Source organism: Prenolepis imparis, unplaced genomic scaffold, assembly GCF_030444845.1.
Source record: "Prenolepis imparis isolate NDT839.2.m4 unplaced genomic scaffold, iyPreImpa1.0 SCAF_6, whole genome shotgun sequence".
NCBI classification, from domain to species: domain Eukaryota; kingdom Metazoa; phylum Arthropoda; class Insecta; order Hymenoptera; family Formicidae; genus Prenolepis; species Prenolepis imparis.
Window position 1 is genome coordinate 4,251,610 of NW_028141164.1, and position 15,522 is coordinate 4,267,131.

At 35.5% G+C, this 15,522-nt stretch overlaps 1 protein-coding gene and 1 long non-coding RNA gene across 3 annotated transcripts in view; one reads left to right on the plus strand and one right to left on the minus strand.

Moving 5' to 3' along the window:
* Positions 1–15,522, plus strand: part of LOC145937722 (uncharacterized) — a 140,807-nt gene that overhangs the window by 20,576 nt on the left and 104,709 nt on the right. The gene's annotated exons all lie outside the window — the stretch shown is intronic.
* Positions 7,790–15,522, minus strand: part of LOC145937717 (pancreatic lipase-related protein 2-like) — a 108,976-nt gene continuing 101,243 nt past the window's right edge. The window contains exons 1-3 of one of the 2 annotated variants that reach the window (XM_083041003.1): positions 10,055–10,393; positions 9,657–9,899; positions 7,790–9,356 (exon numbers count right to left, since the gene is read on the minus strand). In XM_083041003.1, coding sequence (XP_082897129.1) covers positions 8,941–9,356; positions 9,657–9,899; positions 10,055–10,352 — 957 coding nt within the window. In that variant the 5' untranslated portion in view covers positions 10,353–10,393 and the 3' untranslated portion in view covers positions 7,790–8,940. Of the gene's footprint in view, positions 9,357–9,656; positions 9,900–10,054; positions 10,394–15,522 lie in introns of those variants that run through there. The other variant, XM_083041004.1, reaches the window with a different exon arrangement.

Genomic DNA, 15,522 nt, shown 5'->3' on the forward strand with positions numbered 1-15,522 from the left:
GTCGATGGTGCCATCTATCAGTAAATGTATCAACTAATCAATATTCACGCATGTGCATTATACTTCCTCCAAGTAGTCCTTAGGTAGGAGAAGTCGGCAATGAGGATTCCTAATAATCGGATCGATAGTATAATGAAACGGCTAGTATGCCCCGAAACTCATTTTGTGTAAGACAAAAATATGTAAAAACACATTTTAAAAATCGTAGAAAAATATTTAAAAAATTAGATAAAAAATTGCAAAAAATACAAATTAATATAACTCATCAGAGAGAGAGAGAGAAACAAAGATATAAAATATAAAATACAATATAGATACCCAGAGAATGATCTTCTTTGACGCTGCTTTGTACCACAGGTTGCATTCTGCAGGCGTATTTTTAATCTCTCTTGATCCCAGATTCAAGAAAAACATAAATTATATCAGCGTTGTAATAATAAGGCAGAGTTTCATTGAGAATATGTGATGATATATATTATATTTTATATTACACAATGTATATAATTATATTATTTTAGTCATATTTTTGTCAAAAACAAGCTAATGAAACTTTCCATATTTATATTACATACGATGACTTCTACATTAAGTTTCCTCATATTACATTAATGAGGCAAAATGACAACGAACGAAATCTTTAATCTTAATTCAAACAATAATGTGAATAGCGGTTGAATCGGGAAGAGGAGTAATTTCGGGATAATGTATTGTTTTCCGCAAAAGTATCGACGAGCAAGCCGCCGCCGCAGTCGCTTACATTCGAAAACGTACGTAGATCCATTACGAAACGATATAATGGCGCAGTCTATTATCTAAACAACGAGAAGCCCAGCAACGGAATCGCGGTGCGGCGCGGCGGGGCTTTGCCGCGAACGTTATTGATATTCCCGGAGGCCGTCTCGCTTTACGTTGAAATTAGCCAACGGAGGAAGCTGCTGCATAACGCTGTCGCGATACAAATGAGAGGCAAAGCCGTTTGCACCATCGAGTATCGATCATCCGTTCGACGAGAGCAGCTCGAACATCGTAGAACGATGCGCGACTCTTCCTCCGCGTCACTGCTCGTTTAATATCTTTGTCAAAATTCGCGAAATGGCTGCAAAAATTTATTGTCATTGAGATTCATAAAGCTCGACTTTGATCCAATTCGCGCGAGACATGTGCTTCCTCGCGGAACGATAGAAATAGAAACTTATATAGAAAGAAATGATATTAATGTGTGAAAAGATGTCTTTTCAAGAAAAAATTTCTTCTTGCAACTATTTGTTATAAAGATTATTATAAATAAGATATAGTTTAAATATCGTTGGCCTACACTACGCAATTTAAAATTGAATATAATAGAATAAAAGGAAAGGAAGAGAAAGTAGATAATATTTTTTTCTGACTCATTCGTAAATTGATTGACTTGTGTCTTTCCCGCGATGATCGATTTAAATACAGAAATAACAGAAAGAGAGCCACAGAGCGAAAGGCGGAAATGGCTGTGTAAAGTGTGCACACTGTGAATGACCATTGCCAAAGCGCGAACCGACCGATCGGGCCTTTCCCGTTTGTCCAATCGATCGGGCTAAAGATTTTCAACTCTTAATTAAGATCGCGAGGGCACTCGAGTTTTCAATTAAAAGGGTAGCAACGCTCCCTCTCTTGTTGTCTCTGCTGCTTTCTCTTCTTCTCTATCTTTCTCTCTTTTTCTGTTCGCTAACTCATATCTCTGTCGCTTCCGCTCTCTCGCTCCGTATCTTCATCTCATTCTCACCCATCCTCTTATATTATTCGTTCTCTGTTGCCGCACGTTCTTTTTGCCTCGCTCGCCTGATGCGCTGGCAACATTAAATGCAATTTTGCGCAACGCATCCTCGGAGGGTACTCGGATCCCGATAGTGTCTCCCGATCCACTTTTTCCGTTTTGGCCACTTTTGTGGAGTATACGTGCACGCGGTCGTTTTTGTTTCCGACAACGTTTCCGATTCTTTGTCGGGCGATATCGAAAAATATTTGTTGCCTCGTTACCTCGATGCTCGAGATCGCGTGCAATATTCTAGCAACGGAGTGGTGATTCGAAGATTTTCCATTGGCTTCTCTGCCCATGAGCATTAAAATATTCAAACAACCACTCCATGCTGTTTCTAAATTCTTGAATAGCGGAAAGCAGCGTTCTTTTTCAATTCTGAAGCTATACTAATTGTAACCTAATGGATCTGGCAAGATCCACAATAAAACATCGCACATCGCGCTTTTAATCGAGATATCTATATGTCTGTATAATAAGAAGCTGATGAGATTTTTCTTCACTTTTATCGTGCGTTCCGGTTGGAGAGGGCGAGGGGAGGGCGGAGGGCGAGAGGGATGCAGAAGAGGAAGCGAGCGCGTGTAATCAGGATGGGACCGATAGGCGGTGGTATTTTTGGCGGTCATCCCCATCGGCATCGATGCGAGTTGCGAACGGGTAACCCTCACGCAATGCCAATTTTTGCCGCATACAAAAGCGCGGAGAGAGCGTGCCGCGGCGCTTCCCACCCACGCATACACGCACGCACACGGGCGTCCGATTAATGCTGTACGATGACCATGGGACACCGGGCTGATTGGGGTGTGCAGGCGACCTATGCAGTTTAATTTATGTTGCATCACCAGCCAGTCGTACGTGCATCAATCCGTTCGCGATCGTTTCGCTCGTGCTCCGATTCTTGGGTTCTACAGCGTTCAGGGACGATGGGCGATTTCATCTTTCCAATGGCGTCTCCGTGTCTCACGTATGTACGTATATATAGATAGGTGTATGTATATAGGTGTGCTCGTGCGCAAGTGAATACACTCGCAGACATAAAGCTGGGCTACGCGTTTGTAGTCAGCCATCTTTGTTAACCGTGCGTCATTGCAGATGGTAGATAAAAAGATATGTTCGTTTTTGGAAGGCTTCCAATGAATTTCTCCAGTGAATCTCGTTATACTAGGTATCAACGAAGACTAAAGATCATAATTAGATAGCCGGTGTTGACAGATCTCATCGAACTTTGTTAGGAAAGGATTTGGCTCATCTAGAAGTTAGAGAGGCCATACGTTGAAGCAATGCATATAATCATTAAAATCCAACTTGTAATATTACAATTTTGAAGTTGTAAAAAACGAACTTTATGAGAAAAATAATTTCACAATTGTAGAATAATTACTATACAATATAATTTATTTATATATTTTTATTTTTATATCAAATAAAAATCACTTGTAAAAAATTTATATAAATTTCTTAGTGCGCAATATTATTTCTATTTTACATTATGCTTTCTAATACGAGTACATATTTCTCAATAATTGTTAATAGCTTAAAGTACAAAAAATTATTATTAATTCTAAAAAATGCAATCAAGTATCGACGCGAAAATTCTATTGAAAGATGAAAATTCTATTGAAGATGCAACATAGTTTTTTCCCTAAGACAATTCTTCTCAATTCTCTTTCTGACTCTTACAATAAAACTAAAGTCAATGGGCCAATATGCTCGGCCGACGTGTGATTTAGTAGCCGGCGACGAATCATATTCGTGATATGAACCAGTCGTTTATCAACGCATCCAAGATCAAAAGAGCAATAAATAAAGGAGCGTTATATGCACGAATCGTCGCGCGCGATGCAGGAGCGGAATCCGAGACGTGGCGCAGGAAGAAAGCTAATTAGCGCGGATCGAACCTTCGGCGCTTGATAAATGGACAGCCAATATTTGGACTAAGGGTATCCTCCCTCCTCCCCTTCTCCCGTTCCTATCCCTCTTCCCAGCCTCGTCCAGCTCTTTTTCGCTTTTTATCGCCGAGTTCTTTACATTGATCGTCGTAGTCGAAGACGCGTGATGACGTAGGGGGTTGAAAAGGGACACATGACGACGCGCGTACGCACAACTTACGCGCGTTTGGGTAAATATCTCCGCGGGTATTTACACGAACAAGCTCGACTCCGAGATAGCCCGTGATTAATGGCCCTTCTTCAAGCTTTATTAACGACCTGTCCACCCAGCCCCACCTTGACCACTTTTGGAAAACCTCGTGTAGCCGTATTCTGACGTTCGTCATGTATGATTTTATTCATCGCTTCCTCTAAAAATACGAGAAAAATCTCGCAAGTTCTTACAACCAAATTTTTTAGAAATTCAAGATTATCGTGAATTGTATATTCTTATATGCATAAAAAATATAGGAAATTAATTATTTAAAAATATTCTTTTTCTTGCCCGTAACGTTAATTTTTATCAAGTAATTCATATATCGTACGCATATACACATGCGTTATACTATTATCTCAATAATTAAATTCTAATGTTTTTCTGAAAATGAAAGATCCTTTCTACAATCGATGTTGAGTCACATGGCGAAGATCATAAGGTACCGTATAAATATACGGTAATCCTATCCGATAATAGTCGCATGGTCAATTAAGATGACCGCCATAAGAACCAATTAAACGTAAGTGCGTGATCACCCTAGCTCGGGTTACGTATTTACGATCTAAAATTATGCGTTTTCGTCGCTCGCTCTCCCATTACTCGCCCTACGATTTCTTTCTCGTATGCCTCCTCCCTTCTCGCGATTATGAAATTTCATCTACTCATCTGATTCGATACCGTGTGCTCGACGCTTTATCGGAAAAACATTTCCAGAACCTCGTATAATTAGTCAACAAAAGTCACCCATAATTGGCGCAATTATGCGTATAATGCAATATTATCAGTTCATTTCCTCGGCATACGATGGATACTCTTTGGAAATGCGTAAATAATATATTTGTGTAAACGTGACGACCGGATGTGTGATCTACGTGATTAATCGCCGCGTTAATTAAAATATTCGCTTAATAAGTTCGCTTAAACGGCGGGAAAAACAGCGGGGCAATTCATTTAGCAATTATTTTATGTAGTTTGTGTACACATATATGCACACTCTGATGACTACTGTATGCGTGCGCATACGATAATGCACGAAAGCCCCAAATTGCACCGCGACAATAACGATTTCGGCTGAATTAACTGGCAATGAGAGATCGAATGCGTGAATCGCTTTCAAGAGATCCGAACAAGAACAATCCGATTAGATAATTTATTTTCTAAGATCGCGCAAATAGGTAAAAAATATCATTCGCGTACATGGAATATAAACTACACGTGCATTTTTCGAAAAGAGTGACTTTTCTTTTTTAAACCCTTCGTCTCGTCCCGGTTTCTCACATTCATAATTGGTCACTACACGAGTCGCCGCAAAGGTACAAAAAATGAAGTGCGGCGATTATTAAATGTACCTATCTACCTCGAAGGGTGAGCAACGTGGAAAACGAGTCCGCGGGTTATTCGCTCGCCGTGTTATTCCGTCTCCCTAATTGAAAGCTTCGATATAAGAAGATTGCTTCCGGCTAAAGATAGAATAATATTATGACAACGATCACGTTATTGTACACTCTGTGCTCTTAGATTCGCACTGCTCTTAGATTCCGTAATAAGACTATCCATGATAATCATCGCCGACTTTGCGATAATATTCGTGCAATGATAACTATCTTTCTTTTACTTAACACATGTCTTCTTGACATTCTGTAATATGTCGTTCGAGGCTATATTTAAATAAATATTATTTTTTATCTCGTGAATAAAATATTCACGCTAGTTTCTTTTTCATACAGTTGCTGTTTAATTAGTTGTTGCATCTTCTTTTTTTATTTTATAATAAAAAGAATTAAAAAAAATAGATATATATATTTAATAAAAAAATAAATATTTTTCCTTTGTTTTAAAATATTTCTATCACAGTATCGCAGCTTTGCAAATATGCATGTATACACATGATAGTTTTCTTGAACGACATATCAACTATAAAAGAAGCAAATAAATTCTCGTTCGGTGTCGATACTTTCAAAAAATGAACGCCAAGGGGATTGTTTCGTACCGGGAAAAAAGTGGTCCCCGACAAGCTTACAATTTGAACGCGACAGGAAGGACAACACTTCCACGGTTGAGACACAGGCAGCGAACGCTACGTATGCTGATATATGGACCCGTCTCGTGTTGATAGATACCAGAAACTTTACAACTTTAATTTTTCCCTCGACGTCAATTTTGGGTTTTAATCTTGACCTACACCTCGGACAGGGCGTGTCAGACAAGAAAAGAATTATTACCGCTACAATTGAATAACGTGCTTCTCTACGTGCCAATTGTATTTGAATTTTAGGACTCTGTAAATCTTATTTAAAGGCTTGGTACTTTCGAATGTCAAAGCACCAAACGAAGAATAAATAGATGATATGTATATAACTCTTTTCATTTTACGAAAAATAAAAGAAATACGTCAAATACATACAAAAAACAATTTCTGCCTAAAACGGGATAAAATAAAACAAAATTTAAGAGAGAAATTGATTATTGAACTATATTAGGCCGATATTCATAGTCGGTTCTTATATTTAAGAATGTCTTAAGTACAATCTTAAGATGTGATTAACCAATCACAGAGCCGTATTTGCATCTTAAGACATTACTTAAGACGGTCTTGAAATGAATACCGGCCTTAGATAAATATACGATTGCGTGCACTGCGTAATAATACTCTCATAGATTTTAGAATTGATAGGTAATCTTATCGGATAATGATCAGCATGTGACTTAAGTCAGTAGAAACATAATAATATACACGATGTGATAAGATCATTTACATGTGAGTCAAAAATGATGTATTACATTGTATGGAACCAGTGATAAGAATAAACATTAATGTGTTTGATATAATAATAGGATTATCTTGATAGATATAATACAAAGACATACCTTTTCGATCAAGAAAATGTATTCCTGTCTGGGACGTCCTGCATCAGAATTTTTTCGGTCTGCCTATCCCAGCTCGGAACCCTTATTCATCTCAGGTGGCTGGCTTGCATCCGGCGAACCTATTGTTCACTAGTTAATGAAACTCGCCTGGCTTCACCAACTTTTATCGCAGATATTTCAATTGCGAGCGCGAACAATTGATACACACATCCTACAGATACATCCGCAATAAAAACATTCGGTGCCTTATCGCTTATAGATATCGCGTCATAATTTAGTGATGAGAATTAATTTTTTTAAACTGAACATTCTATATCAATTGCGTAACATTTTAAAAGTTACTTATATCTTTTGAAGGCATGCATGCATTTGTTTTTCAGTTATCTCAAACATATATTAGTATTTGACATCTGATTCTAATGCTAATATGCAATATAAATATTCTTTCATAACGTGAATTATACATACAACTCAGCATTTGCTTTTTATTTTTAAATCTTAAAATTTTACAAAACAATTCAATCACTCCAAATGTTGTGGTCGATAAAAGATGTTTAGTTAACATTATAAATTTCTTTTATTAAAGCGTTATGATTATTATATTATGGTTAAGAGCAACCGGTTATCATAGATTTTGATATTATTTTAAATTATTAATATAATTCACGATAAAAAAAATTCAAAATAAAAATTTTAATTTTATGTGTTGTATATTTTTTGATATACATATACATATGTATATCGTAATATGTATTTTGTATATGCGTGTATTTTTTACGTCTTTAAATATTTTCTGTATATTGCACGACACATAAAATTATATACAGAATTTTAAATTTTTAAAGTTTTAACGTTTTAAAATTCTCAACTTTCGCGAATTATATATAGGTCTAAAATGGACTTTAGTATACTAATAAAAAAGACATATTAAATTTTCTGTAAAATATGATATTTTTATTTGTACATGAGTGCTCTATCGTATAAATCTTATCACATTTCGTTGTATTGAATATCACGCAAATGATCATGACCTTTAAGTATTGTAGATTTGAAATACTGAATATTTAACGCATTTTTTTTTAAATATAACGATTACAATTAATGCACTAGATATCAGCCGTAATTGTCGCAGTTGCTGCGATCAACATTACGTCTGCATCTACGCTAAAATTATTTGACGAAAAAGACTCGCGTTTCGAGGGAGACGGTCTCTCTTTCTCTCTTACTTTGCGAAGCTTTTATTTTTTCTTTTTCTTTATCTCGTGCATTATATCAAAATGATAAATATCTACGTCTGTTTACTTGAAACAGCCCGGAGCCTAAAATTCAACGCGCGGTTTAATCCAACTGTTTTCCGTATCGCCTTATTATCTTTGTTGCTATGCACGATATACATGAGATATATTACGATAAAATTTAATGCACCGCGACTAAGTCCGCAGCTGGTCCGAGCAATTCGCGTTTCGAGAGGCCGTGTATTTCTGGTGGATGTTTGCACGCGCGTGCACGGACCGAAGCGTTCGAGTCGTATATGCGGAGATAACGAACAACAGAGGAGAAATTGATATGTATATTTAACGCCGACTTGGCTTGCATTTAGAAGCACCGAGTATCCTTCCTCCGAGTATTTTGCATTTCAAATAAAATGTTTACGATGCGTTTTACGTCATACGAGACGTATGTATATATTTCGCAAAATACGTCTCTCTTCCCCTGCTTATACTCTGATAATAATTGGGTCGATGGTGAAGCGAAACGTTCCGCGCGGCACAACGCGGTATAACGCTTTGTGTTTTGTTCTTTCAATAAATGATACACCGATGATCCAGAGTAGCCACCGATTTCCCGGCTTAGACGGGATTATAAGAATAGCGCGCGCGTGCGATATACGAGAGCTTGCAATACTCGCGCTTGAAACAGACGCTGCGGGCGGAAACGAAATTACGCACCGTGAATGCGTCCGATCGATTGCTGAGAGAAACGAGTTTAGCCCAGCGCGGATCTCCTTCCTGCTCCGCAATGAATTTCCAAATCCTGGATTCTCGCTCTGACGTAGTCAGACTGAGTTTTTCGGTTCATATAATTGATACATACATGCATACATATACATATTTATTTCTATCTCTGTATCTTTCTCAATGAATAAATATGCCTTTTGCGAACGGGAATCTCGAATTGGTCAATAGGTAATAGTTACCGCGCCCATGCAATTGCAACTTGTGACCCATGAGGGATGTTTGCTGGTCGTTGCATAAACCCCTTTTAAATCGAATGAAGGAACTACAACTTCTCCCGTGGAATCCTAAAAAGCTGTCGATGGACTCGGCGAAGAATCTGTATGAGCGAGCGTGAGAGCACGCGCCGCCGAGATCCATTAGACAGCCGCTCTGAGATTTCCCTCCGTTAGGATAAAAATCGGAATCGCCGATCGATAGCGAAAAGCCAAGAAGACCGCCATTCGTATGAATGATTTCCACGTAATGCGCGTCTCCGCTCGATATTCTGGATCCTGGACTCGCTGAGCTAAAGCCGGGCAAAGCTGGATCTAGTCCTGAAACGGCATAAGTTCGCGTTATGTCAATAAATGTTTATAATTAATTGACTATCGAAAAATTAACGTATATAAATATTGCGAACGTTATGACATATCTATATTAAAAAATATGTATTATGAAAAATATATTTTTCTAGGAAAAAAATAGAATTCTTTTATTTAAATAGTTTGTCAAAATCTATAAAGTTTAATGGCACTCAACAAGAAAATTCCTGCATGCTTACATGCATAACTTAATATAGTATATCACTTATTTTATAAAATGTCTGATCGATTATAATTCATTAAATGACTTACCTACAATGAAGTTGATTTCGCCCTGAGCATTGCGAGCAGCAATTCCAACTACATGAGCACCAAGAGAGTGACCGATCAGTATAGTTTTCGACAAATCCATTCCTTGCTTCTCGAGGAAATCAATCATGGTGGAGACAAATTGACCGACCATGACGACACGATTGCTAGCCCAAATATAAGGCCTAATGGTTATCTTGCTCCAATCAATGACAATAACATTGCTATCCTCATTCTTCACATAAGCTGCAACACAAAAGGCAACAATAATAATTGGTAATAATTTAAAACAAAAAAATTAGTATTGACTTCCGATAAAATTAAATTTTATATTTATTTGTATAAAAAGGAGAAATCTCGCATTCTGCATTTTTCGTTATCCTTCATTATAGTAAACATACCATCGCGAATCAAAATGCATGCTGAACTACTCTGAGAATTCATCCATCCGTGAGTTATAAAACGTGTCGGTTTGGTAGGATCAAAATTGCTATTCTTTAGAGCATCCTTATCATTGACGTAAAGTGGCTTTGATACGGTAGGATTGTTTTTCGTGTATAGAAAGAAAAAGACACGATTTTCGATATCCTCCTGAGTTTCCATTAAACTCTCCACGTAGTCATCCAATGTTAGTTTCACAAGATTCTCATTATCGTCGTACACATACGCTGTCGTTTCTTCAAGTATTTTGTAATCCATTCGAGTAAAGATATCATTATTATAAGATTTCTCTTCTATTGGAAGCCCTATAATCAACAGCAGATAAAATTCTTAATATATAATGTTATATAAAATGAAAAAAGCAAATTTTCTTGTTAAGTGTCATTGAATTTTACAGATTTTTAGTAGCAAGAATTTTATTTTTCTCTTTTTTTCGCAGAAAAATACGATAAAATATTTTTATTATAAACGTGTCATTACGCTCGAGATATTTACATTTCGAAAATATCAAGTTTCTAAAATATATTTTATTACATAAAGTTTTGCTATCGGTTTTCTTTAAAAAAAACTATTTGCTTCCAAGAAATAATAGAATATAAGAAAGAGATATATATATATTATATAAATAAAATTAAAAAAAATATATATATTGTACGTAACGAGCTTATGTTTCTATTCAGATTTTTAAAAATTAATGTACAAATGTAGAATCGCATAAGAATTCGTCTCTTTTTCTTAGGAAAAATAGACAGATATTATTTTTACCAGTCGCGGTGCAGATGAGGAAGAGACCAATTAAAATACTTGACTCCATGTTTGTCGTTATTCTAACTAACTTCTGCTACTAATATTGCACGTACGGTCGCTTATAAAGCGATTATATTTAGCTATCTTAATATACTTATCTTAATATATAATTTTAATGATAAGATAAATATGTGCGCCCCTGACCCCTTCCCCTATATCTTTCTTTTTTGCAATTTTATCGCAGCTGTGCGATTGTTCGATAATATCTTAAATATCCAGTTCATGTCACAACTACATTCGCATTTTCAATATTTATACGTATATTTACTGCATTATAAAATTTCGTTTAGCTTGTGCTTTTAATTTTTTAAACTTTTTAATTTAACTACTTTTTAAAATATATCACAATATAAGAACGGAATAAGAACACTATCAAATGCAAAGCAGAATTGTAACATAAACTATGCAATTCTGAATTCTAATTAGAATTTTAATTAGAAAATAAGGAAAAAGATTTCGATAAAAGAGAATTCGCGCGAGAGAGAGAATCTTTGTAAGAAAAAAAAAATCTCTGAAAGACAATGCTTATTTATTATCGCGAGCGAGATCTAGTACGATTAAATATATACTTTGAAAAACATTTTAGTAAACTTTACAAAAACAATTGCAATTACGAAAACTCGCTATCGGATATTTAAATTATAATAATTTCGAGCAACATACACGATCAATTTAACAATTTTATAAATTTTTAAATCGTTTCTTCTTTTCTTTTTTCAGCAATTATTAAGACTCGTTAACAGTATAATGAGAAAGTAATTATAGAAGACATAATCATTGAATTTAATAGGGCTAAAAAGAGAAAAATTACTATGTATAAAATATAATTATATTTGATTCTAGATATTAACATCTTATAGTTATCTGTTAGTTATAGACAGTTTTCAGAAAAAATAATAATACATATATATAAAAATTTCTAGAAAAACCGTGAATATTTTTATATTTAAAAAAAGATATTAAAAAACTGAAAATGTAATTAGAACAAACAAGGAAATAATAAGAAAATAACAAGAAAATAATCAATTAATAAGATAGAGCAATGCTTAAATAAATTTTTAAAAATTTATTTATTATTATACTTATTATATACTATTACTTATTACTTATTACTTATTATACTATTTATTATACTATTTATCATTATTGAAGAATATACAGAAATCATATATTACTCATTGAAATAATTCACATCAAATTTTACACACATGAATATAATGCATGTATAATCAAAAATCAAAGAAAAAACTACCTATTTCTAAAGTAAGCGTAGTGCAGTATATCTTTAGAAACATTAATTAAGAAAGTAGTTATTTACCTCAATATATTAATATCGATCTTGATAAGATGTCATTTATTGATGTGTTTATTTGTTAAATGTCAGTTATATTTGATTCGCAGCGTCCGATTCTATTATCGTGTTAAATTTGTTATTTTTGCGCATTTACTTTGAGCCATAAATTCGATTCAATCCTTATAGATTATTCGATACGATTAATCAGCAAATCTTATTAACTTGACAAAGATCTCTGTTAAGATTTAAGAAATAAAAGAATTAAAAGAATCGATCAAAAGTAATACAGAAATATTAATGGATATTTCATCAAGCAGAGAGAGGGAGAGAGAGAAAGGGGGAGAAGGATCGCACATTGCACGCAAAACACTAAAAATACAAAAATGCAAATTAATACAGCGTAACAATTTGATAAATCATTTAAATTTAAATAATAAATGTATTTAAAATATAATATATGATCGGTTAGTTCACACATATATTCTCACACATATTCTCTACAAACCTCAATATATCCCTTGAAAGAGTTTAATATTTTAAGTAAATTATTATTCTCTATATTATTATTATATTAATTATCGAGTTAATATCGGGTTAACGATATACATAATTAAGCTATCAAGTAAATGGAGTTTTTACGCAATTCACGCTTTGATTGTAATTTTATTTTGGACAATCAATCATTTGTATATCAATCTTGTTATCCGCATTATTAATCATTCTTAAAACATTGATAATCATTAATTATTCATATATATGTATACATATATAGATACATATTGATTTTTTGACCGCGTTTTAAAATACTATTTGCATTAAACATATGTTTATGCAATAACATGATAAATGTAAGGACAAATATGTTCGCCTTCAATTGATAATAATGCATTACAAGTTTACGATACAACAAAAAATAAAGATAAGATTTAGATAAATAAGAAACAAACATAATATATTTGCTCTTATAATAAATTTAATCTAATAAATAAGTTAAATATCTAACAAAGATAATATATAAAAAGTTAGTATTACACAAAAATAATAAATATTGGTGGTGTACCAAGCAAAATTCGTGCCCCGTGCACAATTAGTTAATTTCAACGAAAAATTAATTTTCGTTGGAATCGACGCACCGACATCCGCGTATGGCTCGAATAGCCTTTCTATTTTCTAATTTATATTTAATAAATATTGTTTGGATAATATTTTATATTTTAATACGTCAATGAATTTTATAAATCCATGTTTCAAAAATTATTAGTATGTCAATTTGTCAAATTGTTATGTTCATTTTAAGCAATAATCTTTTTTTTATTGATGTTGATTTTAAAATGTCAGAACATTGGAAAAGTGCATTGAGTTCATATAGTGTGACTGCATCGATGCCTATTTATGGTTTAATCAAAACACATTTCGCGACGTGCATAAATCTCAGACGGGCATCAATGTCAAATATCTGACGAGGAGTTCCGATAATAGACGATATCAGACCATATCTGATTGATCAATCGGTATTTCGCTCTGCATGCGTCTTCGACTAGCAATGTAGAGAGTGACATGTGAGAGAGGGAGAGAAACAACTTACATGTGTGTTAAATGGCTAGAAAAGCGCCCTTCTAAATACGTGTTTTCCCACCGAGACATTTAATTCGCTCGTGCTCGCGGGTTTTATTCGTAATTGAGTCCTACGACGTGGCCCCCATGTCGCGCGTTTACGTAAATTTTAAAATATTCTAATTAGTATAATGAAATTAGCGCACTTATGAAAATTTCGTGGCATTAACCAGTAGTACGAGGAAGGCGACATTAACGTCTATGAAAATTTTCATTTGCACATTGACGCGAGAGACTGTTAAGCGAGCGCAGAAGGATTAAGAGACGGAAACCTGTTGTGGCGTGTGTTTTTTTTTAAAGCCACGGCGGGTTCTCGCTCTCGGCGGTTACATTTCTCAGACAGAGAATCAAACAGGTTCGCGCTCTCGCACACAGTGCGCGGGATAAAAAACCAGTTTTAACGATCCGCTTGAAATTTTTATTGTACACAGCGCGCGCTTCGCGGGATGCATCCGATACAAATACTACCCGATTTGTAGCGGCTATCGCCTTTGTTCCGGTGCGTTTACAGGTGTTGAATATTAAAATGAGATAGGTTTATCGGAAAAATCATATCGGAATGCGATCGGCTTGCGTTTTCCCCGCAAACTCTTCGTTTACTTTCGACTATCGCGTTATTTGCAGACTGATGTGCTCTAATATAATTATCGACAAGAGTTCGTATTAGTAAATATTGTTATATTTGTAATACGTTTCTCGCAAAGAGATCTCTGTCGAGAATAAAAGAAAAGAAAAAGAAAAAATATATATACCTATAAGTCAATCACATTTTTTTCTAAGCTCTCTCGGAAATTGATTTTTTTTTCTTCGAACAAAAAAAAGATAAAAAAGATTTTTTTTGTATTTTTCGGCAAAACGCAGGTTACTATTCTAGACCCGTGCAAAATTATGCTTAGATGACCGAAGACTCGACGTTCACGGTATACGAGCGCTTGCGTGAAGCTCGAAAATGAGGGGGAGAACGAGGGGGAAGCAAAGTGGGTGGTGGTCTGGGGGTTGAACGGGGAGAAAGGGGGAAGGGGGATCGGAGCTGTGAAAGCGAGGGCGCCTGCAGTGACTAGCCTCCATCGATTTACCGTGCGACGCCATCTTGCCACCCTACGCCACGGGGGTTGACCACCCCTCTGCCACCCCCTTGTCCCCCTCGCCGCCGCCGCCCGTCGGGGTCACCCCCCTCGAGGCAGAGGCAGACATTTTGAAAAATGATTCCGAAAGTCATCGTGACTCGCACTGGCGTTTTTTAGCGGGCTCGACCCGGCCCGCCCGACATCCCTCTTTCTCTCTCTCTTTTTCGCGCTCGGTCTTTCGCACTCGAAGGGCAAGGGAAGAAAAAGCGGACGCGCGACAAAAAAAAAAGGGAAAAACTATCACGGCAAAAGACGCGGAAATAAATGAGCGCAGGTTCTCGTCGGAGTCTGCGTGTCCTGGTTATTAAGCCTTAAGTGATGAGATTTTCGTGACGCGCGCGCGCTAGCCGTAACAAAACGCACCAACGTTTTTTATCGCATCGTTTCCTCGCAAATAGCAGGATTAATCATCGCCGCGTTTATATATATTTGAAATTATTGTATTTTAAAGATATATTTACTTGATACACATCTTTAATTTTATCGCAAAAATATCGAAAATGCATAATTTTAAGGTGAGCACAATATCGCAATGTATAAAAATAACTAAAATAGTTCTATATTACGTGCCCATTTGATTTCTTGT